This window comes from Curcuma longa, chromosome 10 (assembly GCF_044706935.1).
Source record: "Curcuma longa cultivar G26 ecotype Majalengka, Jawa Barat chromosome 10, ITB_CL_G26_1.1, whole genome shotgun sequence".
Lineage (NCBI taxonomy): Eukaryota > Viridiplantae > Streptophyta > Magnoliopsida > Zingiberales > Zingiberaceae > Curcuma > Curcuma longa.
In genome coordinates, this window is record NC_133870.1 from 501,506 (window position 1) to 528,012 (window position 26,507).

A 26,507-nucleotide genomic window follows, 5' to 3' on the forward strand; every position below is an offset into this window, starting at 1 on the left:
ACTCTATTATGGACAGGAGCTATAGTACCCATCGAATTAATTTGATCCAGTGAAGTGAAGTCTGATTTTCTAGAAGGAATTTGAAGTATGCATGTCTTTCCGTTCGAATAAAGAGAACAAACACCTCAGCTAATATGAGAGTCTATTTGGTAATTATTAATTACTAAGGATTTCCTGTGATAAATGTTCAATTTGATTTGATTTAAATATATTTCTAATTCACAAGTGTTTATTATTATTTTTAGTTACTTTCCTATTTTTCTTGCGCTAATATAAGGTAGGAGTTCAATCGCCAGCTTTTATTAATCCAGCCACGCGGTCCCGATTTAATTGCCAAGACTCATTTTGATTCAAAAGAGGAGATGCACCATAGACAGCATTGTGTTTGTTTCTAGAAGCATTGTTTGTCGTACTCGTCCCCACCGTCGGATCCAACCTGCCCCCATTCCTATATAAACCAACGTACACTCCTCACTCGCCACAAAGTGTTCTCCGATCCATCGAGGTTTGCGATGGGCGACGGGGAGGAGGCGCGGCGGGAGACGGACGAGATGGGGAGGGTGCCTTTCCACAAGCTGTTTTCCTTCGCAGACGCGCGGGACGTCGCTCTCATGACGGCGGGGACGGTCGGCGCGGTGGGTAGCGGCATGGCAATGCCGTTGATGACCATCATCTTCGGAGAGCTCATCAACGCCTTCGGAGACGCCAGCAAGGATTCCATCGTCCGTGAGGTATCCAAGGTGGGTTAATCTATATATCGATCATCCTTAATCATCCCGGTAGGCTTCGATTCGTTTCCCAAATTAAGATATTGAATATATATGAGATTGTGTGCGTGCTTAATTATGTTTTTTTCTTTTCGTTTTTTTATCCTTCGTATCTGTGATTTTGTCTATTTTGGAAACCAGATGGATTTGAGGATTCTTGTTTCGTGTTTTTCTCGTCATACTGGACCAATCAGTAACACCTTGAAGTGTAAAATTAAGCGTATTTTAGTGCTGATTCTTTGCTGTTAAGAAAATATATGCATGAAATCTTGTGGTACGTGCAATTTGGAACGCAATAACCTCAAGAAATATCTAATCACATAAAAGAATATATAAATGATAACAAAATAGCAATACTTACCCATAGTGTTTGATTTTAATTTAAAAAGACTTTATGATCATACAAATAATAATTTTAACATTTCAGCTACTTTTATAACTGTGATTACATACCATGTTCATAATAACTACTATATTTGTGCTAATATTTTACATAAATAACTTGTATAAATTAAATATATCTATTAGACTACAATTATATTTTTAAATTATTATTTCATTTTCTATTTCTCTCTCTTTTATTTTTACATAAGACTCATGATGGTTAATCATTGCAAAAAAGTATCCACTTGACAGAATACCATTAGAGGACACTTGTCTAAATGGCCTATTAAAATACAATGCTCTATATTTGTTTGAGTTTTTCTAATTCACACAACCCTGTTGGAGCTTTTTATTAGCAATCTATATGAAAACTTACTAATTTAGGACAAAGGGTTGTGTTGAGCATAACCCCTATAACCAACCTAAAGTTGACAAATGGTTGTACTTGGGTTGAACACTTAGCAAAGCCTATCTAATTAATAATTCAATCAAACATGATCATCGGCCTGTGCAAATCCAAGTCCACAGGCCTAGTTTAATTGCAAAATTAAAAATAAAAATTAGAAAAATATACCAAATTAAAATAAATTATATTTAAAATATTTATATTAATATGATTGAGCCTAGTGTAATGTGACCGACTTCAAAGATTATGGGACTAAGCAGAATTTAATCTAAGATGAGGTCCAATTAAGAGAGATGTCTGAAACTCAAGCTGCAAAAGGTTGGAATCCGCCAACTTAGCGGCCCCACACGATCGGCCCCCCGACCATCTGTGGAGAGGTAAATCACAGTGAATGCGGGACTGACCAGGGCATGGTGGCCGAGGGATTTGGAAACATGGCACAGATTGATATTATCGCAAATGCAACCATGAGCCCTCGAACCACCCACCTCATGCTGCAAGCACCCATGCCCTGACCAGCTGACCCCGCCCGTGGGGACCTGAAACTCAACCCTAAAGCCAAGGAAGCTAAGGGAGAGAACTTATCTGAGATGATATATGGGAAAGACCATAGTAAGTTTACCCAAAAGCCTTTAGGAGAACCAGTAGGACCGAGATGAGAAATTCAATCTCGTGACCTTTTGGGGAACTACCAAGATTGGAGAGAGACTGATAGATCATTCTCAAGGCCTTTATGTTAACGTCACTAATGCAACGAGGGAGTTTGATCCCGTAACCTTTAGATAAATCACTAAAGTCAGGAAATGACTTCCATAATCGATCTTAGAGTTTTTAGGTGAACCATTAAAACTAAGAGGAAGAGCTCGACTCCACGACCTTTAGGTGAACCACTAAGATTAAGAGGGAAAACTCAATTCTGCAACCTTTAGGCGAACTACTGTAGTGAGGGAAAGGTTGTAGATTGACCTTAGAGCCTTTAGGTGAACTAGTGAGGCTAAGTGGGAGCTTGATTTCATGACCTTTAGACGAACCACTGAGGTCAAAAAAGGTTTCATAAGTTGACTCAGAATATTAGGTGAATCGTTAAGATTAAGGGGGAGAATTTGATCCTATGACCTTTGTATGAACCACTGAGATTGGAAAAAGATTGTAGATTAACCTCAGAGTCATTAAGTGAACCACTAAGGTCAAAGAGATACTTTAGTAAGTTGATCCCAAAGTCTTTAGACAAACCACTAAGACTAAGTGGAAATGTTTTATCCTGCGACCTTTAGGTGAACTATTAAGGTCGGGGAGAGATTGTAGATCAACCTCAAAATCTTAGTAGATCATTGAGGCTAAAAGGTAGCTCAATCTCGCAACTTTTAGGTGAACCACTGAGGTCAAGATTAAGCTTTCATATGTTGACTTGAGAGTCTTTAGGCCGACTACTAAAACTAAGGGGGAGATTTCAATCTCAGAACTTTTAGGTGGGCCATTAAAGTCAAAAAGAGATTATATATTCATCTCAGAGTCTTTAGGAAAACCACTTAGGCTAACAAGGATCTCAATGTTGTGATCTTTAGGCAAACTATTGAGGTCAAGAAGAGACTTTCGTATGTCAACCTCATAATCTTTAGGCGAACCATTGAGACTTAGGGGAAGAGCTATTACCCATTACCTTTAGGCAAATGACTAAGGTTGAGGAGAGGTTGTAGATCGGCCTTAGAGACTTTATGCAAACTACCGAGGCTAAAAGGAAGCTCAATTCTATAACCTTTAAGTGAACCATTCAGGTCAAATAGAGACTTTCGTAAGTCGACTGTCTTTAGGCGAACTACTAAGACTAAGAGGGAGCTTGATCATGCCACCTTTAGGTGAACAATTGAGAATGGAGAGAAATTATAGTCTTGAGACAAAGTTTGGGAGACTCATCTAGAATAGTAGCAAAGTTGAATATCTTTTCAAAACTGCATTTTAATTGAAGAAAAGAATGACCTAGTAGATTGAATGACAATAAAAATGAAGAGGCAGTCAAGTAGGAGGTAACTTCCCATCGTGGAAGATCTTGGCTCAGAGTGATATAGAGCTTGCCATTTAGGGTGATTGGCTTTGAATAGTGTATAGATGGGCGTTGGTGGATGGAATGTCACAATCTCTTCACTTATAGTAGGTTCCTGAGCTGAGCTTTTGAATCACCTTGAATGATTCTTCTCATTTTGCCAATTTCTCTTATAATTTAAATTCTTTGAAGGACTAAGTCCTTAACTTGGAAAGAGCACAAAACCACCCTCTGGTTGTAAAGCTTGGCATACACAGCTTTTGTAAGGCTCCATCTTGATAGAAGTCCTTCCCCTCTTTTCTGTAATGAGGTCTAAGTCGACATTCTATTTTAGAATTGTCACAAGAGTGTATTGTTTTCGTCTCTGTCCTGATCCCAACTAGGAGGATGACCTCGATTCTATAAACTAGGTTGAACAAGATTTCTCTAACGGTGGTCATCGATATTAGTGCAACATGATCACAGTATGCTAGGTAGCTTATCTACGCAACTCACCCTAATGTGCGTGAGTTTAGTTCTGAGACATTGTATGATGCCTTGGCGACCTTGAATTAGTCATTGTTTTGTGGATATAATACTAATGTGAAGATTTGTTGGATTTTGAATTCCTTGCACTAGGTCTGAATATTTCTTCTTTGTAATTGCCTCCCATTGTTTGAGATCAACTTCCATGCCAACTTGAACTTGCAGATGAGATTTTTCTAAGTAAACTCCATTACTGCGTTGTTAGTAATCTTGGCCAAGGGTTAGGTCTCCACCACTACTGGTACTATGAGGAACTTCATCTAAGAGGGAGGGAATGATTCAACAATGTTGATTCCCTATTGGTGTAAAAAGGATAGACTGCCACCATAGCCTTCATCAGTCATAATTTTCACCGCCTCCTTAGCTGTTAGGCTCTAGGGATTATGGATTGTGGAGTTGTGGATCATGGAAGGTCACGTAGGTATTCTAGGTCATTTCTGATTATGACCTATAGCTGTAGGGGGGTCACTGTAGATGAGCCACAATCAGAATAAGGATCTATAGAAATCAAGCTTGGCATATAGGGAGCTCAAGGAACTTGGTGTCCGAAGGGAATAACTTGGGGAGTTCGGTGTTGAGAGCTTGGAGAGCTTGGTCTGGAGAGCTCAGGGAGCTCGAAGTGCTCGAGGAGCTCGGATTGTTTGGAGGGGAGAGCTTGGAGAGCTAGGTGGGAAGGGTTCTGGGAGCTTGGTGTAAAGGGTGCGGGTGCTACTAGTGACTTTCTACGAATCTTTATAAGTGCCAATATGTTGACCGCTTGGGAGAGGTCAGTTAATTTGTCGAACCATCGACCTTCTAGAAGAGGTGAGTCTTATGGTAACGTCTTCACATACGTAAGCAACAGTGCCGATAGAATCATGTAGGCATGGCTGACTGACCTGAAGCAAGATCAGTATCATGGTGGGGTATCATAGATGATGAATCATTTATGTTATGAAAACAACAATTTGGCATGCTCTTCAACCCTATAGAAAGGTTGTGAAGGTATGATAGAAGGGGAACTTTTGAAACATCCTAACGTCCAACTCATTGTCCTCAATTCAGATTCAAAATTCTCATCCATGAAGAAGTGATGTAGATGTGGAGAAGCTATTTTGGCTTAATTGAGGGTCAACCTCTTAAGCACCTTGTTCGAGCTGCTCGAGCAACCATCCATTACATTCCCAAGCTTAACATTACCTTTAGCAGCAAAGTCACCACTACCAAGTCTGAGCTTGAAGCATTGAACCAAGCAGATTCCTGTTGTCTGATTTTAATTTTCCCCTCTTGTTGAACTACTTGAAAAAAAAAGTAGTTTGTCGAGTTTTGTTTCTGTTTTATTTATACTGTTGTTAATTGGTCAGATTTTCCTTTTCAGGTGGTTGTAAAATTTATTTATTTAGGTGCTGGAGCAGCTGTTTCATCCTTTCTTCGTAAGTGTGACATTAAGGCCCAAGTATTATGAATTTGGAACCTCATCATTGTGCATTCATTCAATTTCCTAATTTACATTTCCAAGTAACTTCTTTGGCAGAGGTGGCTTGCTGGATGGTTAGTGGAGAAAGGCAGGCAGCACGGATCCGTTGTTTATACTTGAAAGCAATTCTCAGACAGGAAATTGAATTCTTTGATAATGAATCAACAACAGGAGAAGTGATAAGTAGAATGTCTGGAGGCACAATACTTATCCAAGATGCTATTGGAGAGAAGGTAGAGTTCCTGGATTACAAACCCATAAAACATACAATCATCAATCATGTTCTTTGTGTTACTAGCAATTACTGTTTTTCAGGTTGGCAAATTCATTCAGTTATCTTCAACCTTGTTTGGTAGCTTTATTGTTGCATTGACGAAAGGCTGGCTCTTGACACTCGTCCTAATGTCAAGCATACCTCTTATTGCTGCTGCTGGAGCCGCCATGTCATTAGTTATTTTCAAATCCTCAAACCGTGGGCAGAAGGCATATGCCCAAGCTGGTACTGTGGTCGAACACACAGTTGGATCTATTAGAACAGTATGGTTAAATTCTATGCAGTTGTTTGTATTTGGTGCAGTTTTATTATTTATAGTTCTAAATTCTAGTCCACCTTCTCTCTTTTGTTTACCATATCAATTATCAGGTTGTGTCTTTTAATGGCGAGAATCAAGCAATTGATAGTTACAAGAAACTCATAAATAAATCATATAACGCTGCTGTTGGCCAAGGGACTGCTGCTGGTTTTGGAATGGGTGTCGTTATATTTATTCTTTTCTGTTCCTATGGTCTGGCTGTTTGGTATGGTGCCAAGCTTATCATAGAAAAAGGTTACGACGGAGGAACTGTTTTCAATGTTATGATAGCTGTCACTACAGGTGGAATGTAAGTCCTCAGACAAATCTCATAGCATTTTGGATACTTTCCTCAATCTGAGCAGAATCTAAAAGTCTTGGCTATATATATATATATTCTTGGATTTAATTTCATTTCTTTCCCCCCTCAACTCAACTAGGTCTCTTGGCCAAGCATCACCATGCCTGTCTGCCTTTGCGTCGGGCCAAGCTGCAGCATACAAAATGTTCGAGACAATCAACCAAATACCGAGTATCGATGTTTATGACACCAGCGGCATTTTGTTGGAAGATATCAAGGGTGAGGTTGAACTCAGAGACGTTCACTTCAGCTATCCATCGAGGCCTGAACAACTGATATTTGATGGCTTCTCCTTGCGTATTTCAAGTGGTACAACTATGGCTTTAGTAGGAGAGAGTGGCAGTGGAAAATCTACTGTGATCAGCTTAGTGGAGAGATTCTATGATCCGCAAGTTGGCGAAGTACTGATAGATGGCGTCAACTTAAAAAAACTGAAGCTTAAATGGATAAGGCAACAAATTGGACTTGTTAGCCAAGAACCTGTCTTGTTTACCACCACTATTAAGGAAAACATCACGTACGGAAAGGAAAGCGCGACGACTGAAGAGATTTTGAGAGCTATGGAGCTTGCTAATGCTGCAAAGTTCATCGAGCAGATGCCAAACGTAAAGAAAAATATCACCAATTAACCATGTTATTGTTGATGTTATTCTTCTTAATGTAAGCTTGTTTCTTCCAGGGGCTCGATACCATGGTCGGAGAACATGGGACACAACTCTCTGGTGGTCAAAAGCAGAGGATTGCAATTGCAAGGGTTATTCTGAAGAATCCCAAGATCCTGCTTCTTGATGAAGCGACAAGTGCATTGGATGCTGAGTCTGAGCGAATAGTTCAGGATGCACTAGAGACGATCATGACAAATAGGACCACGATTGTTGTCGCTCATCGTTTGAGCACCATCAAGAACGTTGATAAAATATCAGTCGTGTCTCGTGGAAAGTTGGTCGAACAAGGCAAGTGATCATTATGGTTTCTCAAGTATTTATACTCTCTCATCTCTTATTAAACATGCAGGAACACATGATGAGTTGATCATGGACCCTCAAAGTTTTTACTCCCAACTAGTACAACTCCAAGATGGTAATAAACATGCGAAAGGAGCTCCTTCTCCATTTGTTGCCCATGCACAGAAGTTGAGTCGATCAGGCAGCAGCGAATTGTCTATCAGAAGATCTTTAAGTAAAAATTCATCACTTGGACGAAGCAACGTCTTTATCAGAACATCCACTGATTTTCTCGTTGAAACCCAAGATGGAAGTTCAACAAGAAACAATCATATCAGAGAGAAGCACGCTCAAAGCAGCATTCACAGACAAACATATATTAAAAGACTGGCATACCTAAACAAGTCGGAAGTACCTGTTCTTGCTTTGGGATCCATTTTTGCCGCAATGCATGGGGCGCTATTCCCTATTTTTGGGATTCTAATTTCTAGCGTGTTTAAGACGTTCTTTGAACCACCACATCAACTTCGTCGAGGCGCAAGGTTTTGGGCACTGATGTATTGTCTTCTAGGGCTAATCGCTTTCCTTGTGGTGCCAGTGCAGTACTATTTATTTGGAGTGGCCGGGGCCAAGCTGATCCAGCGTATAAGATCCCTTTCATTTGAAAAGATGGTGCACCAAGAAATTGGTTGGTTTGATGAGCCGTCTAATAGTAGGTTAGTTTGGATTTTGATCTTGTATTTAGATGTTGGATCGATAACTACTGCACAGAGTAACAACTTTTATGATCCGAATAAATAGTTTCAAGTATGATTTTTCAGTGGACAACTAGGTGCGAGGTTAGCAACAGATGCTTCGACCGTGCGCAGGCTTGTCGGAGATACTTTGGCTGTTATGGTTCAGACAATAGCGACAATTATTGTGGGAATCGTGATAGCAATGGTGTCAAACTGGAAATTGGCACTAATAATACTTGTGCTAGCACCTTTACTAGGTCTACAAGAATTTTTTCAACAGAAGTTCCATCGTGGTTTCAGTGGAGATGCTAAGGTAATAGTCTACTGTTTGTTCTCTTTGTCTCTCGTTTCATTATTCTTGAAACTATTACACATTGTGAAGGCAATGTACGAAGAAGCAAGCCAAGTGGCAAGTGATGCAATTGCCAGCATCCGCACCGTAGCCTCTTTCACAGCAGAGCAGAAATGCATGGCTGCTTACCAAGCAAAATGTGCAATCCCAGTGAGTCGAGCACAAAAGCTTGGAATAATAAGCGGCTTGGGTTATGGATCGTCATTTCTAATCATGTATTGCACATATGCCCTGTGTTTTTATGTCGGAGCTCGTTTTGTTCGTGATGGAACTGCAAATTTCACCCAAGTATTCAGGGTAATTAACTTTCCATCTCCCTTAAATTTCCATCTTACAATCTCTGCGCTTTCCATTTTTTCTTTTCTGAGTCTTATTTCGAATTGTAGGTGTTCTATGCTTTATCCTTGGCAGCTCTCATGGTTTCCATTTCGAGCACACTTCTCGTCGACTATTCCAATGCCAAGGATTCAGCTGCCTCCATATTCGCCATTCTAGATCGCGAATCTAAAATTGATTCGAGCTCCAATGAGGGAACTGTGATTGAAAGTGTGAGAGGAGACATCAAGCTTGAAAACGTCAACTTCAGTTATCCATCTCGCCCGCATGTGAAGATCTTCACTGACTTTTGCCTGAGCATACCTCACGGAAAGGTATTTACAAGAAGAACAAAACATACTCTATTCCTAAGTTCAACGATATCTGTGGAAAGTTTATTTATTTCGTTCAATTCTCGTTAATTTAGTACCTTCTTTAATTTGCACAATTAATGTTCTGCAGACTGTTGCACTTGTCGGAGAGAGCGGTTGTGGAAAGTCCACAGTCATTGCTCTTCTGGAGAGATTCTACGATCCTGATGCAGGCTTCATCTTGTTGGATGGAGTAGAGATCAAGAAGTTGAGCATTCGTTGGTTGAGGCAGCAGATTGGGTTGGTGAGCCAAGAGCCCGTGTTGTTCAATGGTACCATACGTTCCAACATAGCTTACGGCAAGCAAGGACCAGTACCGGAGGAGGAGATCATAGCCGCCGCCGAAGCCACCAGAGCTCATCACTTCATCTCCGGCCTTCCTCAAGGATACGACACCAACGTCGGTGAGCGAGGTGTGCAGCTCTCAGGCGGACAAAAGCAACGGATAGCCATTGCGAGGGCCATCCTTAAGGATCCGAAAGTGTTGCTGCTTGACGAAGCGACAAGTGCGCTGGACGCCGAGTCGGAGAGAGTGGTGCAAGATGCACTTGATCGAGCCATGGTTGGGAGAACGACGGTAGTCATTGCGCACCGGCTTTCTGCTGTTAGAGGAGCCGATGCGATTGCGGTGGTGAAGAATGGCGCTGTGGCTGAGCAAGGACGACATGAACAATTGATGGGGATTCAGGATGGCTTGTATGCTTCTCTTGTTGCACTGCAAACAAGTCCGTCGTCTCTAGTTCGTTGATTGGCGATGACATGAAACTGGGCACGAAAAGACGCGAAATTTGTGTGTAGTCTTATTGCTGATTAAATACAATTGAAGTTCCTAAGTTATTGGATTTTATATAATTCTAAAATCTAATGCTCCTATATAAAATGCGAATAGAATTATAGAAATATTAAGCGTGTTTTAATATTTTATTCTGATTAGATGTATGAAATCGTTATGTCCTGCTCAAGGTTATCATCATAAAATTTACAAATAACACATAACACATGTGCAACAACTATAAATTTTTTCATATATATATAGTCCGATCGAAGATGATATTTGCTCTGATTTATCTATTGAATATACCCAGAGCACCGCTTAATGAATACTATGTTAAATGTTATTCCATAAAACTATTAAATATACAATTGAGCTAAGAATTCAGTTAAGAAATCACTAAAACAAATCAAATCAAGATAAACTACACGAGCATGATGAATTAACCAAACAAAATGAATTCAAGAGTCTTTGATAGATCTCTTTAATAAGAAATTCAGAAATAAAATTACAGACAAATAAAGCAGAAATAAAACTTAGCTTCCCTTCCAATTCAAACTCCTTGCTGTCACACAAGACCTGATCCAAAACCAAAAATCCACAAGATTACCACTTAGCTCAGCTCAACTTTGAATGAAATCTGATCCAATCAATGCAGTGCTCGAAATCCTCTCGTGATACACCGAACAAAGCCGAATCAAGAATTTGAGAATCCACTTGATACAAGATCTGATCGTTTGCAATTTGAGTTCAGGAACCCTCAAGAACCTTTGGTGAACCCCTTCAAATGCTCTTGAATGCTCCTATTTGTTCGGATCAAGAGATCCTAGCTGAAACCCCACGGCGGAACAATTCCTCTGGCGAAACCCTCACCAGATGATTTCACTCGCAATTGTCGTCGAGTCTCACTTGTGGTTGTCTTCTAGGATCCGGAAGTCAAGTTGGAATGGTAAGATCTGAGGTTGACCGCGCGAGAATTAAGAAAAACGGTGCGGGAAGAACGAAAGAAGATGATGAACAGTAACCAAAAGTCGTGGACACTGTAGCTTTCTCGTTAAACCTGTTTAAACGCCGATTTGAATTGAACCCGATTCAATTCTGGTTCAGCTCTGGTTCATTCCAAATTAGCTCGGTTCAGCTCCAATTCGGTTCTGGTTCGGCTCTAATTCGCATGGGTTCAGCTCAAATCAAACTTGAGTCTTGATCATGAGGTTTGGGTCAATTTATTATATCAATTTTGGTTGGATTTGATCTCGATTAGACTTGATCTTGATTCAATTTTGAGCCCTACAATGATCGAATCAACTTCAATTAATGAAAAATTAGACATAAAATCATAGAAATTACAATCTAGCATCCACATATCCATCATACAATAAATACAATCAAATTATATCAATTAAGCAATTAATTTTTATAGAAGAAACCCAATATAAATTCATAAGTTGCATAAAACTCTAACTCATCACTGGACCACCTCTATATGTGCTCTCTCTTTCTTATAGGACTCTAGGGGGAGGACTCGGTATATTAGGCTGCCACTTAGTCGGGAATGAGAAGGGAGTTGGAGGTCTGACGAAAAAGTAACATGAGTTTCAACCCTTATGCAAGATCGGGTATTTACCAAGGAAGTTGCAACCCAGCCTCGCAGTGAAGTAAAATACTCCTTGTTCCATCCTCTTCGGATAGAAGAATTAATGAAAAAAGACCAAGCTGAGTGGGATGAGGTAGCTTTGGAACATGAGGGCCACCCTGCAGAGAAGTTAGAAGGAATTGGGGGTCAGTTGTTGAAGAGGAATGTGAAAACAGGTGGCTATGCCTTGGAAGAACTCGGAGGGGAGGGGGTGGGGAGAGCAGAGGCCACCAATCAGCTGCTCGTAGAAAAAAGTAATGAAGCTAGGAGGTGGGGTATTAGGTCACTGATCTGGCTTCGATATCCTAATCCTACAGATGCCTGATACTCCAAATAGGATCCTAAGCTCCTCTCTGGTCTCGTGGGTGACTGTAGATGGGATCGACTCATACCATGGGACTGGGGATCCTCTGGTGTCCATCTCTAGAGTTTGCGAGCCTAAGGAAAGGAAGGAGAGTTAGCGGTGACTTACAGGCTAATGGCAACGACGAAGTTGCAGACACAGGTCGCTCGGGAAGAAGGCAGAGGAAAAGGAAGGTGAAGGCAAGGAAGAATAAGGGCAATGGATACGCCACATGTCTATCCCCATCCTATTATACCCTCGGCTGCTTTCATCCTGGCCATCCGATCGACCAGACGAAAATGCGAAATGTGTTGTAATATCCAGCTCACTGCCCCACCAAATCCGAATCATGATGGCGATCCAGTTGTCGCCTTGGACACCTCACCCTCATTAAGGTGTCTTGTAAATGACATACATCTCGGAAATGACGTTCGCAGATAAGGCATGCGTGTGGGTAAGATGCACAACCATCATTCAAGGATGCACGCGATCAGATTCGACCTCCTATATAGATTCGGTTCGCTGACTCATCATATGACTTTCTTGACTCACGCTTGATCCGAGTTGGCACTGAAGAACTGGTCTAGTCAGTGTAATTCGCGTCTCCTTCGACTAAACTTGCTAGGAGACTCATGTTGTAAGATACGAGAAATTTTGCTAGTGGGGGAGAATGAAACTAGTCTTGTGGAGACGAAATGAACGAAACTAATTTAAGTCAAATCAGAGATTATTTGGTTAGTGAACCAAACGATTCAGTTTTGAACCAAATTGAACCAACTTAGTTTAATTTGTGATGGAAGAGGTTTTGAGAAAACAGAAAAGATGAGGAGCTTCATTTTGTGAAGATGAATTGAACAAAACTAGTTTGGAGCAAATCAGAGTTTATTTGGTTAGTAAACCAAGTGATTTTGTGTTAAATCCGGGTTGCTACAGTAACCGATACAATTGCTACAGTAAACCCTAGGTTATAAGCTGGTTCAATCTAGCTTAATTGGGCCGCGTGATCCGATTAGCTCAAAACCCTAATCCCGGTTTAAAATTACTATAGCTCCTCGTTATAACATGAATCACGCGATTTTCTCCTATTCGTTGTCTTCTTCCGACATGGCTCCCTCTGTTGGTTCTCGTCAGCAGCACGTGCGAACGCGACGCGATCGTGCAGTGCCCGCATTCGTCGGAACTGCGGAGACTGGAAGTTCCGCTTATGGCGCCGAGAATTCTGTGACAACCATGGTTAAAAGGGGCAGAGGGCGGAGATCAAAGGGGAAGAATGTTAGAATTCAAATAAATAAATAAATAAATAAAATAAAATAAAATCGTTGAACACGTCTCGCAACCTCCGCTCCGTTTTCTTCGGTGGAAAAATTGCGGATGCAATTTAAGGGATTTCGAAAGCCCTAGCCGAACCCCTCTCCCACCACAACGTCGTTGCCTCCCACGCCGCTGCCTTCTGCCCATCGCGATCGCCGCCTCCTTCCACAGCGGCGACACCCTTGTTTTGCTGTGTCGCGACGTCGCTGCCAGCGCCCGCGACGCCGTTGCCTTCCGCCCTTCTGACCGCCCGCGATCGCTACTTGTAACGTCGCGATCGTTGCTGCCTTCCTTCTGCGAGCGCCGCCTTCAACCACCCGTATTTCCTTGCGCCGTGAACGTCGATGCCGACGCCTGCGATGTCGCCTTCGCGAAGGTGATCACGTGTGGCAAGGGAGAGGGTTGCGATGAACGAAATCGAGGGTTGGCTTCCCTTTCTGTTTCTTCACCTAATCCAGCCGGTGATGAACCCTTTTTCTCTCTGCTGCCTTCCGCCTACGACGCTGTGGCGAGCAGAAATTGTCGATCGCGATCGAGGCTACCAACGACGAAGGGAAAGCAACCTTGGTATCTCTTTGTTCCTCTTTTCTAATTTCTGCCCTGTTTCAGCCGTTGTTAATTGTTGCCTGTCCACAGCCGTCAGCCCCGAGTTCGTGTGTCAATTGGTAAACTTGCTGCCTGTTTCAATCGGCCAACAACAACAAGAAATAATCGTTGCCTTTAGGTGCAACTAATCGCGACCCTAGAAGGTATACTCTCGTTAAGCGATTTGTTAATGAGGATTATTATTGAAATTGGTACGGGGATGAAGGTATTAGGAATATTCTGATTTTGAATTATTCTAATATTACGTGTAGATACTGATTCGAGTGGAGTACGCTAATTTGCTGACACTCAGAGTTTGGTAGAGATAAATGTGGGTACCTTCTGTCCTTTGACTCGTATATATCTTTGTGCATGAATAACTAGATTAAAATTGATCATGTATATTTATATACCTATTTTTAAAAAAGGGGATTAAAGTGATAATTAAAATACTGAAACAGGGTTAAAATAATTAAATCATAAAAGGGTAAAAATAATTGATTTACTTTCTGTTCACACATGGGTTTCATCTGGGGGTAATTAAAATGGAAAAAGGGTGTTTTCAAAATTTAACAAATACTCTGACTTACTCTGCCTATTGATACTTATCATTACATTGTTTGACCTATTTTAGTTCTTGCTGTTAATATATCATTCTATTGATACTTAGCTTTTATCGGTTGATACTCATGCACCTTTACTTGTAAACATGATTGTGATACCTAAAGGAGTGAACAATAGATAATTTGATTTGAGTTGGTCGTTTAGACCAAATGATGAATATACATACTGAGAATGTAACACTGATGATAATCAATGAAAAAGATATAACAAGAAATGAGATAAGAGAAAATAATAAAGATTAAAAGGTGTTAATTAAGAGCCTAGCTTTATACTAGAGTTTTACCAGAGTACTGAACCGTACACCTGAGGAGTGGTGGCGTAATGTAGCCCTTGGTCCAGAGCACTGACCGATCACATATTATTGTGGTAGAGCAGAGGCCACGGTCAGTGTTTACCTTGTCTTCCACCGGTGAGGGCTAGAGAGAAAGCCCGTACGTTTGATAACATATGCGACAGTATATTCTGAGGAGGCTGTTAGCCTACATACATATGAGTTATTACTACACTCTGATGTTATCGGCTCATGATATGCACTATTTAATTAAATATATAAATGTTGATGCTGTACATAATATTTGATCAGATTGAGATTATTGGTGATGATAAATAAAAGTAATATTACTTGATTTTCAGATAACAATAAATGAATAGAATGATAAAGAGATGTATATACATATATATATACAGATATTATACTATGTACTAATGGAGAACTGTACAAGAATTGAAAGAGATAATATGAGATTATGATCCATTCTAATTTCTTGGCTTCTTAATTAATAGTACATTCATGCACATCTATTCTGATTACCCACTTAGCCTTTGGCTAACTATCTATATTTTTTTGGTTTCTAGTTTTGCAGGCACAGAGTTAATACTACCTTGGTTAAGTTGCTTTAGAGTTGCTCAGAGACTTGACGTGCTGATTTTCAGTTGGGGTTCTTTATTATATTGTCACCGAGTGAGGTACCTCCCGAAGGCGGGAATGACACCTCCGGGTCGTGACGGTGATACATAAATGAATGAATAAGATGTCATCTGAATTTAATTGGTCGTTTAGACCAAATCTAGAAAAATACAAATTAAGAATGTAATAATTATGAGAAATGAGAAAAGATATAAAGTGAATTAATTGTGATACAAAAATGATAAATATTAAAAGGTGTTAATTATAAGCCTAGTTTTATACTCAGAGTACTCAACCGTACACCTGAGTAGTGGTGGCGTGATGTTAGATAACGTATGCGATAATAAATTCTGAGGAGGCTATAGGCTGTTAGCCTATATATGAGTTATTATGAGGAGACTATAGGCTGTTAGTCTATATATGAGTTATTATTATTCTCTGATGATGTTGGCTCCTGATGTTCACTTTTTAATTGATTATATAAATGTTAACACTGATTTTAATCATGGAATTGAGTCAGTTGCTCAGTCGAGTAGGTCATCTTGATTGATAGGAAGTGGGAAGAAGGAGATGTAGATCTCCTATATGCTGGTACGAGGGTGGTGAAAAGAAGGAGATGGGACTCCAAACAGATTTCATCGACGACACCACCCTAGCTATATAGAACATCCGCCAAAGAATTGAAACTGCTCAGAGCCAACAAAAGAACTATGCGGATATGCGGCGTAGGCCGTTGGAATTCGAAGTCGGAGATTCGATATTCCTCAAAGTAGCTCCTATGAAGGGAGTGATGAGATTCGGAAAGAAGGGTAAGCTGAGTCCGCGCTATGTGGGACCGTATCCGATCCTGAAGAGAGTCGGCAAGGTAGCTTAGCTAGAGCTGCCTCAGGAGATGTCGGTTATTCACAACGTGTTCCACGTTTCGAAGCTCAAGAAGTGCATTCCCAGTACAGACCAAGTGATTGAGCCACAAACAGTGCAAGTTCAAGAGGACTTAAGTTATGAAAGTCGACCTATACAGATACTAGACCGAGAAGTCAAAAGACTAAGGAACAAAAAGGTGCCCTTAGTGAAGGTCTTGTGGCAAAGTCAACGGTTCGAAGAAGCCACCTGGGAACGCGAGGACGATATGAAACAAAAATATCCAGAGCTATTCTAAGTTCAAGGACGAACTTTTTATAAGGTAGGGACTGTAATGCCCGTAAAATTTCTAGCAATTTTATAAGAATTTTTGCATGATTATAATGGGCTTTTATGTGGGCTCTTTCAAAAATAAAAGAAAATAGAGCAAAAAGGATACATAGCCAAAGTTCAAACCCCGAACCTCCAAGCAAGTAACAAACCCTTATGATGCATGTGATAACCAGGAGCCCCAGCAGAAGTGTGCTGTTAGAAAGGTAAGGGAAATGGTAGATAAGGGTAGGGGAGGCGAAGGGACACCTTCACTTAGAATAAATAGGAGTAAGTGGAGAGGCAAGGGGATGAAAAGTCATTTTCTTCTTCCTCCACCGAAACCACCCCTCTTCTTCTTCCATTTTCGAAAGCTCAAGGTCTAGGGTTCCTCCCTAGGAAGTTCACAAAGGAATCACTCAAGGGCTTATTCCCTTATTAAGGTAAGGATACGCAAAGGAAATTCTAGGAGCGGAGGTCTTTCTCTCTACCAAAAGTATATTTTCTTGTAGTAAACTAAACGAGAGGATGTAAGTAATCCCCTTACCTGCAAATCCATCTTTTGACTTTTATCACAACTGCATGGCAGTGACTAGCAAATGTTTTTAGGAACCTATTCATAGAATGCAATCTAGAATTATCAAAATTTGCATCTTGAAATCCATGTTAGTTTGGTGAGAACATAACAAGCTATTGCTGCAGACCTTGTGGTTAGAGCCCACATGTCATATGGCTATTTTGATTTCTAAATGACTTAGAAATTATAACCCGGAGCCAAGAAATGAATGGTATAACTACTGTGAATATAATAAAAAGTTTTAATCCTACATCAATTTTTTAACTGAAATAAAGATACACTAGAGAAGCACACAAGCCAACTAATAATGAACAAAATTAAAAAGTACAAAGTGAGCAGAGGATCCTTTCCGTGAACAAACCTTTGTTTCACAGTCCAACTTGCGATCAAATGTGAATATGCCTGCACCAGCTGATTTAATAAGTCTAGGTGGGCCCACGCCTCTATCAACCAAGAGTCCTTTCTGAACCTCTTGCTTGGGAACCGGTGAGAATGTGCCAACTGACTTTGAGTCGAAACCAGGAATTGAGAGAAGCTTGCAAGGATCTGAGACAACAGCATCCATGTCCTGAGTAAATGAAAATATGAAATAAAGTGATAGTATAGAATAAATTTAAACTAGTAATAAAGATTGAAATAAGTTATAGAATAGAATAAAATCAAGCATAATATCATGAGTGAAAAAATATAAAAGTTTGGAAAGGTTGAAAATAGGGAAAAGATTGATGCAAAGGAAAATAAAATTGATAAATATCATTAAAAAACACTAGTAGCTAGATGACAAAAACTAAACAGGGCATACTTATCACTTCTAAAAAGGTTTCCTTTCTTGCCTGTTACAAGCTCTGCACATATCTACAGGCCAGAAATTAACTATGCTTTTATGTGCCCAATGACCTTAGAACTAGGAAAAGAGTTGCATGTAAGTACCTTGAAGCTATTAGAACAGTCACCAGCTTTACTTGTGCCATATGAACCACCAGTTGAGGCATCATTTTTAGAGGAATCCCCAGTCCCTAGCAATGATCTTGGTGTCTCTGCCAAGTTAGCTGCATAAAGAGCACCGGCAATGGAAGATGGTGCTGGAACAACATAGTGTTCTAAATCAAGCTCCAATGTAGATCCTGAACTATTCTGGTAGGAAGGGTGGATGGATGTGAAATTTCATCAATTAAACAGCTACTGCAAGGATATTTTTATTTAAGCAGAAACTCTATCTACAGTAATGGTGTTTTTATGTAAACAGAAAATATAAGTATGAGAATGATGAGATTAAATTTGAGAGGGGATTGCCCAGTAAGAAATTGTAACTACATAGATTATAACAATTGAAGCAATCCAAGTGGAAATCTGTAAACGTCTAATTATGCAATTGGGCAAGAAGGTTTCATAGATGTCTATCTGAAAATTGTTTCAAGCAGTTGTAGTAATCAAAATACAATTTTAGGTGAAGCATTAACATTCAGGATCCTTCACATAACAACATTATGTTATATTTTTCACTATTGAAGTGAGATGGGTGGAGCTCACTCCAACCCAAAATGACAAGTCATTTGGGACTTAGGAGGGAACCCTCTTAACATATTATATATTCCACCACACATGGACTATGAGAATGGAGCAGTCTAATTATAATATGCTTCATCACACTCACACATCATTATTGGATACAATCAAAGTTCCACATTGGAAATACATGGAAAAAGATCATAGGTTTATAAAATAGAAGATATCTCATTGATATGAGGCCTTTTAGGTTGAGCCCAAAAATAAAACCATGAGAGTTTAAGCTCAAAGTGGATAATTTCATACCATTGTGGAGATATGGATGGATGTGAAATTTCATCAATTAAATAGCTATTGCAAGGATATTTTTATTTAAGCAGAAACTCTATCTACAGTAATGGTATTTTTATGTAAACAGAAAATATAAGTATGAGAATGATGAGATTAAATTTGAGAGGGGATATGCCCAGTAAGAAATTGTAACTACATAGATTATAACAATTGAAGCAATCCAAGTGGAAGTCTGTAACGTCTAATTATTCAATTGGGCAAGAAGGTTTCATAGATGTCTATCTGAAAATTGTTTCAAGCAGTTGTAGTAATCAAAATACAATTTTAGGTGAAGCATTAACATTTAGGATCCTTCACATAACAACATTATATTATATTTTTCACTATTGAAGTGAGGTGGGTGAAGCTCACTCCACCCCAAAATGACAAGTCATTTGGGACTTAGGAGGGAACCCTCTTAACATATTATATATTCCACCACACATAGACTATGAGAATGGAGCAGTCTAATTATAATATGCTTCATCACACTCACTCATCATTATTAGATACAATTAAAGTCCCACATAAGAAATAAATGTAAAAAGATCATACGTTTATAAAATAGAAGATATCTCTATTGATATGAGGCCTTTTGGGTTGAGCCCAAAAATAAAACCATGAGAGCTTAAGCTCAAAGTGGATAATTTCATACCATTGTAGAGATATGGATGGATGTGAAATTTCATCAATTACACAGCTACTGCAAGGATATTTTTATTTAAGTAGAAACTCTATCTACAGTAATGGTATTTTTAGGTAAACAGAAAATATAAGTATGAGAATGATGAGATTAAATTTGAGAGGGGATATGCCCAGTAAGAAATTGTAACTACATAGATTATAACAATTGAAGCAATCCAAGTGGAAGTCTGTAACGTCTAATTATGCAATTGGGCAAGAAGGTTTCATAGATGTCTATCTGAAATTTGTTTCAAGCAGTTATAGTAATCAAAATACAATTTTAGGTGAAGCATTAATATTCAGGATCCTTCACATAACAACATTATGTTATATTTTTCACTATTGAAGTGAGGTGGGTGGAGCTCACTCCACCCCAAAATGACAAGTCATTTGGGACTTAGGAGGGAAACCTCTTAACTTATTATATACTCCACCACACATGGACTATGAGAATGGAGCACTCTAGCTACAATATGCTTCATCACACTCACTCATCATTGTTGGATACAATCAAAGTTCCACATTGGAAATACATGGAAAAAGATCATAGGTTTATAAAATAGAAGATATTTCTATTGGTATGAGGCCTTTTGAGTTGAGTTCAAAAATAAAACCATGAGGGCTTAAGCCCAAAGTGGATAATTTAATACCATTGTGAAGATATGTTGATTCCATCGATACTAATAACCATGACTTAAAGGTGCAAGCTAAACTTTGAGAGCATGTGAAAGGCCAAAGGAGTAAAAATGTCAAGACACTTAGGCGGAAACCTCTTGGCACTTAAGCAAGACCATGGCTATTTTTTATTTTCTAGTGGATTCTGCACATGTTGCAGATAGGGTCCTATAAAAGCCTCTTCTAATGTAGGAATGTCACAAGAGGAGTCGAACTTCAACGAGCTATAACTTTTGACTCGGGTATCACAACTAGTCTTTCAGATACCTCTATTCAGTACGAGTGGAACCTGTACCAACCCACTTTTAGACCCATCAAATATCGTTTAGTGCCTTTTCGGAGGCTCAAAATATATTTTTTTACTATTTATAGAATTTTTTATTTTTAGGACTTGAGGGTATTTTTAACTTTTTCAAGCTAGGGTTTGTTTAGGGTCTATTTATACACATGTTTAGATGTTTTCAGATGACTTTTAATTAAAAAAAAAGGGCAGCCCGGTGCACGAAGCTCCCGCCATGCGGGGTCCGGGGAAAGGATCCATTGTACGCAGCCTTACCTTGCCTTTGGCAAGAGGCTGTTTCCAGGATTTGAACCCGTGACCTCTAGGTCACATGGCAGCAACCTTACCGTTGCGCCAAGGCTCCCCTTCAGATGACTTTTAATTATTTAATAAAAAAAAATTTGACAAAAACCCTAGAGATGGTGGCTTCTCTTCGTTTTTCCAATATTTTATACTTGTTTTCTATATAATTTTCCTCTAATCTTCCGCCTCCAGAATAATCGTTATTCTGTCTGACGTCATCTTCCAAGGAATAGGCTAGCCCAGCCATTTCTAAAGACTTGATACTACTACTTTGATATGGAACCTATATGAAAAGTGTGCAATTTCAATAGACATACTAGTGATCTAAAGAAGATCTCATCATCACTAGGAAAGTTTAATAGAATAGAAATTTGGTGATATGATTGTGCCTATTTGGATAGATCATCATAAATTATTAAAGAATGCCTTATTATAAACCATATTATAGAATGTCTTCTGATCTTGCCAAGCTACCTAAGAGTCCTTCGTTTGTGTAACTAGATTTATTTGTTAAAGAAGGATTCGACAATCTTAGAATCTAGGAGGCTTCTTTCATTAAATAGTATCATCCTCCCTTTGAGTCTTGGTCAAAGGAATAGCCCTTTTAATTGAACTGGATTCATCTCTTACAAGATGAAATTCATGCATTTATGGATTCTTTTGTCTCCTATGTTTGTTTTTGGCTTGAGAAAAGCTTCCCATAGGAATCATGGGCCCTTGACATGGAAACTCATCCATGGTTTTCTTTAGGCAAAATGGAAGGGGAGTGTTAAGGAGGGCCCCTTGATCATTCTTAGGCAAAGTCCCTAAACAAAAATAACAATAAAAATCAAATGTATTAAGGTTGAGGAGAGAATGGCTTTTACACTGTTGAAGTGGAAAGGAGTCATCTAATTCTGAAATGATTAGTCATTTGAGAGGGACATCCTCTTAATATATAGATGCCATGGGTGACCATAATTATGCATGTGGGACTATGGTCATGAAGCAATTCTAGCTTCAACATTCAATTTCTATCCTTAATGACTTCTCAAAATTTTATCTTCAATTGCATGCCTAATAAGGAACATAACACTTCTAAAAACTTAGGGATGCCAATTTAACTCATCCCAATTAAGATTGGATCTGCCATGATTGAGGTTGTCTCATCTTGCCCCGTTATGTTAATGGGCAAGGAATGAGATAAAAAAGAAAAAAAATCGATAATGTGGGAGGGGCAGGTGTTGGATAAGATTTTTTGCCACGCATCGCCAAGCCTGCCCCTATAGTTATTATGTATATTTTATATTATATTTTATTATCTCACCGCGAAATAAGAAAGGAGGCAGGGCAAGGATGGGAATTTATCCCACTTTGTACATAGTTGGAGTTGGAGATGAGATGTTAAAAACGCACCCTGCTTTATCCAAAATGGGTTGTCTGATAAGATACATCACAAAGGAGTTGTCAAGATTATGTGGGAGAAGATAGGTGTTGGACAAGATTTTTTGCCACGCGCCACCAAGCCTGCCCCTTTAGTTTACAACTAATATTTTATAGATTATTATGTATATTTTATATTACAATTATTTTCTTGCCCCAAACTCGGCTTGCTCTAAGTCATCTCGCATAAGAAGGGAAGTGAAGCAAGGATGGGGAAGGGAGGTTTATTCCATAATTTGTCCAGCTTCCTATATAGGTGAAGATGAGAAGTTAAAAGAGATCCCACCTTATCATCATCTTTGTCCAAGATGGGTTGCCTGAACAGATACATCATAAAGGAGCTCTTTATCTATAATAACACAGTTATAGGATAATGAAAGCATTAAGAGTTTATGAAATGGAGTAAAATAAATAGATGGAAATGGAATCAAACAGTCTCATGCATTTACACACTACTAAAAAATCACGATTTTGCGGCGGTTATTTAGCGGCGGTTCTTAAAACCGCCGCTATTATCCGTTTTCCCGGCGGTTTCAATTAACCGCCGCAAAAACAAATTTTTAGCGGCAGTTATTTAGCGGCGGTTTTAAAAACCGCCGCTATTATCTGTTTTCCCGGCGGTTTCAATTAACAAAAACAAATTTTTTAGCGCCGCAAAAACAAATTTTTTAGCGGCGGTTTAAATTTGATTTGCGGCGGTTTAGTAATTCGCGGTGATTTAAAATTTAATTTACGGCGGTTTAAAATTTAACCGCCACTATATTCTATTTTTTCGATGATTTAAAAATAATTTTTTATTTAATCAAAATAACACTAATTAGCATGGACGTGGATCTCTTAGATACCAAGGAAAGCCCCCTTAGATTTAATCGGACGACCCTCACTGCTGCCCTAACTCTCTCCTTCTACTCCCGCACTCTCTTCCGCATCCACTCGCCGCTCTCTTCCCCATCACCGTCTCCACGCATCGGCTCAGCTCCCGCTACCACCCCATTACCGTCACCCCTGTCCCACACCCCATCACCGTCACCCCTGTCCTACACACGTATCGGCTCAGCTCCGACGGCCACCGGACGCCAACTCCCGATCGCCTTCTTCCTCGCGCACTCCAAACCCTAGCCCACACCCGATCGCCCTCTTTCTCGCGCACGCCGACACCGCCACTCTCACTCCGCCGGCCACCGGACGACAACTCCCCTAGCACTCCGTTTCCCCCCTCTTTAGGGCCAGGAGAGGTATGCATTCTCCCACTTTTCCCTCTTGTTTTTGCAAGATCTCCTATCTTGCTTTATACGAAAATTTGATTTGGATCTGTTATTTCCAAATGATCCACTTTTCCCTCTTGTTTTTGCAAGATCTCCTATCTTGATTTATAACAAGAATTTTCTGTCTCCTAACATGCTTGTCTATTTTTATCAAGCATTCTGAATACTGTCACCCGTGAAATTTATGCCTCACAATGTGTCGTCGAATATGGTAGACAGAACAAGCTCTTGCACAAAGTCGCACCTTCGAGCTCTCTCTTTCTGATCCTTGTCAGTTAGGGATGGTTCAACCCTGAGGTTTGAAGCACATCAATCAAACAAGTAAAAAAAAACATTTAGAGAATAGAAACATAAAAGCATTTAGAGAACAACTTAATTCTGTTTCCTAATTTCATTGGCAGCATTTCACTATACATGGCTGACTCATTAATATCAACCCCCGAAGCAAGTTTTAGCTTCCCAAAGCACAACTTCTTCCAACTATAGATGACCTGACCGACTATAGTACATAAGAAATGATAACTTCCCGATCATATAGTATTTGAAACTACTTATCCATGTTAACTATATTGTACCAATAAAATTGTTAGAGCTTGTATCATATCTTCTGAATATTAATAAGAAAGAACAATTTGGTACCATTATTCCGCATTGTATATATGTATGTATTGTTAACTTACAAAGCTAAAATATTTCCAACACTAGGCATAATTTGCATGAACTTATAACCAAAGTATCTTACTTCAGACGGTCTCCCATCTCAAATGGTCTGAACTTCATATGGCTAAAAGGAAAAAAAAATGATGACAAAACAAGCATGAACCACAAAAAAGTTGATAGCTTTCCAGGAATTGCACACACATCTATACCATGAAATAGAAATTTAATAATAGAAATACAAATACCTCTCAACCAATTTTTCATCTGAATTGTTGCCGGTAAGGCTCCCTTCATTAAAGGAGTTTGCATGTGCATCTTTTGGTGATTCATTCAATGGCAACGACGATTCATCCAAAGGCAAGGTGTACATGAGGGATGATATAAATGGATCAGGTACTGCTGCTGGAGGAGCCATATAGGAGGATCCCCCTAGAAGATCATGTAAATTGCCTTCTCTCAGATCCTTTCGTAATAGGGAAAGCATGGTATGAGAAGCTGATGATCCTCTACGGTATCTTCTCCTACGCTGCATGTACTAGCAAATTAAGGAATTCTAATATGTCCATGTGTCGCTCTTAATTTTCACATTACTCTTCTGATGTACTTAAAGAATTTAGCATGCTAGGGAGCTGTTAAATATATTCTGCAAATGCAAGGAAGCAATTTGCCACCTGAATTTGCCTCTTTGATTGGTGTGATGGTATGTATGTTAACACCTTTAAAATTACTTTTAATTTTTTATATTCAATCAGTATTTTTAATTTTAGGCCCCAGATGAAGGGAGTGCACCTGCACTCTCACAAGGTGCAAGACCATCTTCCTCGGCTAGTCATGATGCTCAACAACTTGCTGATCATTCCAACCGTAGTCCAAATTAAATTAGTAGCTAGATTGCATCATAGCTTAGGTATGTTTTATTATTTACCTTTGCTTATGAGAAGTGTTTTATGTAGATACTGTTTTTTTTTAAATATATAATCTATTGTTTATGTGCCTTTAGGTCTTGTCTACTGCATGGATTACTTGGAGAAGAACATTGATTGGTTAGAGTCCAAGCTGAAACCTTTTCTTGAGGGTGAGCACAAAAATTCCCAAATTTGTCTATGAAGTTATCAATTATTCTATCCATGCTCATTCCATATAATGAACTTCTATTGTTTATTTTTAAAGAGGGCACTATTTAATAAGAAATTTTAGAAACAAAGCTGCTGATTCCCAACTACTAGTGCACCTGCTGATTAGTGTGATTACTCCGTTTGTCTGCTAAGAAAAATTAGTATAGAAACAAAGCTGAATGTAAGATTATAGATCCTTTCTTTGCTTCTCACAACACTATTTAATATGTAATGTCTTGCTAAATAATATGATGTGGTTTATAATATGTAATGTCTTTCATTTCTTCATTGGGTAATGTCTTGCTTTATAATATGATGTGGTTTAAGAAATTTTGCTGGATTAGATTGGGTAATTAGGATCAATTAAGGAAAAACTGATTGTTTTTTCGTGGAATGATACTGTTGTTAAAAAATCGAAGTAGATTTACCTGCTAGTATGAAATTAATGTTGTTAAAAATTGAAGTAGATTTCCTTGAATGATACTGTTGAAATTTTTTTCCTTGAATGATACTGTTGAAAATTTTTTCCTTGAATGATACTGTTGTTAAAAATTCTTTAGGTTATAGTTTGTCTCTTCTAATCTTTTTTTTTTGTACTTGTGCAGGCATGACTACTTTACAAGTTGAAGAGCTCTCCAAGGATGACTACTTTTCAAAAAACAACGAATTTGCAACCTAGTTGAAGGAAAGCGAGGGATCTATTTCTAGGATTTTTGACATTTGAGAAAGAGATTTCTCAGTTTTTTTGTAACCAAGCAAACTTTCAGTTTTTTTGTAACCTAAATTCACTGTTTGTGATTTGACACCTGACAACTTTTGTAAGAAATTAATGCAAGTAAAATTTTCTATTTATTACAATTTTTGGTTTATTTTTCTATTTATTTGTAAAAATCATCGCATGCTGGAATTTTTGCAATTGCACACTCAAAGCTAAAACTGCCGGGAAATTATTTTGCGGCAGTTTTAGCAAACCGCCGGGAAACCATTTCGCGGCGGTTTGAACAAACCGCCGGTAAAGTATTTCGAACCGCCGGTAAAAGAACCGCCGGGAAACCATTTCGCGGCGGTTTGAACAAACCGCCGGTAAAGTATTTCGAACCGCCGGTAAAAGAAC

General features: G+C 39.1%; 2 protein-coding genes across 2 annotated transcripts; one reads left to right on the plus strand and one right to left on the minus strand.

Annotated features, from left to right (window-relative positions):
- Positions 1–527: 527 nt before the first annotated feature.
- LOC141836017 (ABC transporter B family member 11-like) lies at positions 528–9,979 on the plus strand. The gene is made up of 12 exons (XM_074723427.1): positions 528–740; positions 5,481–5,535; positions 5,637–5,812; positions 5,895–6,116; positions 6,223–6,461; positions 6,592–7,117; positions 7,192–7,465; positions 7,527–8,172; positions 8,278–8,506; positions 8,576–8,842; positions 8,932–9,195; positions 9,323–9,979. Exons 1-12 carry the CDS (start codon positions 552–554, stop codon positions 9,977–9,979), a joined length of 3,744 nt encoding a protein of 1,247 aa, XP_074579528.1. The 5' UTR covers positions 528–551.
- A 13,752-nt stretch (positions 9,980–23,731) lies between these two features.
- On the minus strand, positions 23,732–24,817 carry LOC141836019 (protein DEHYDRATION-INDUCED 19 homolog 2-like). The gene is made up of 2 exons (XM_074723429.1): positions 24,524–24,817; positions 23,732–23,910 (listed from the first exon to the last, which is right to left on the minus strand). Exons 1-2 carry the CDS (start codon positions 24,808–24,810, stop codon positions 23,808–23,810), a joined length of 390 nt encoding a protein of 129 aa, XP_074579530.1. The 5' UTR covers positions 24,811–24,817; the 3' UTR covers positions 23,732–23,807.
- Positions 24,818–26,507: the final 1,690 nt, after the last annotated feature.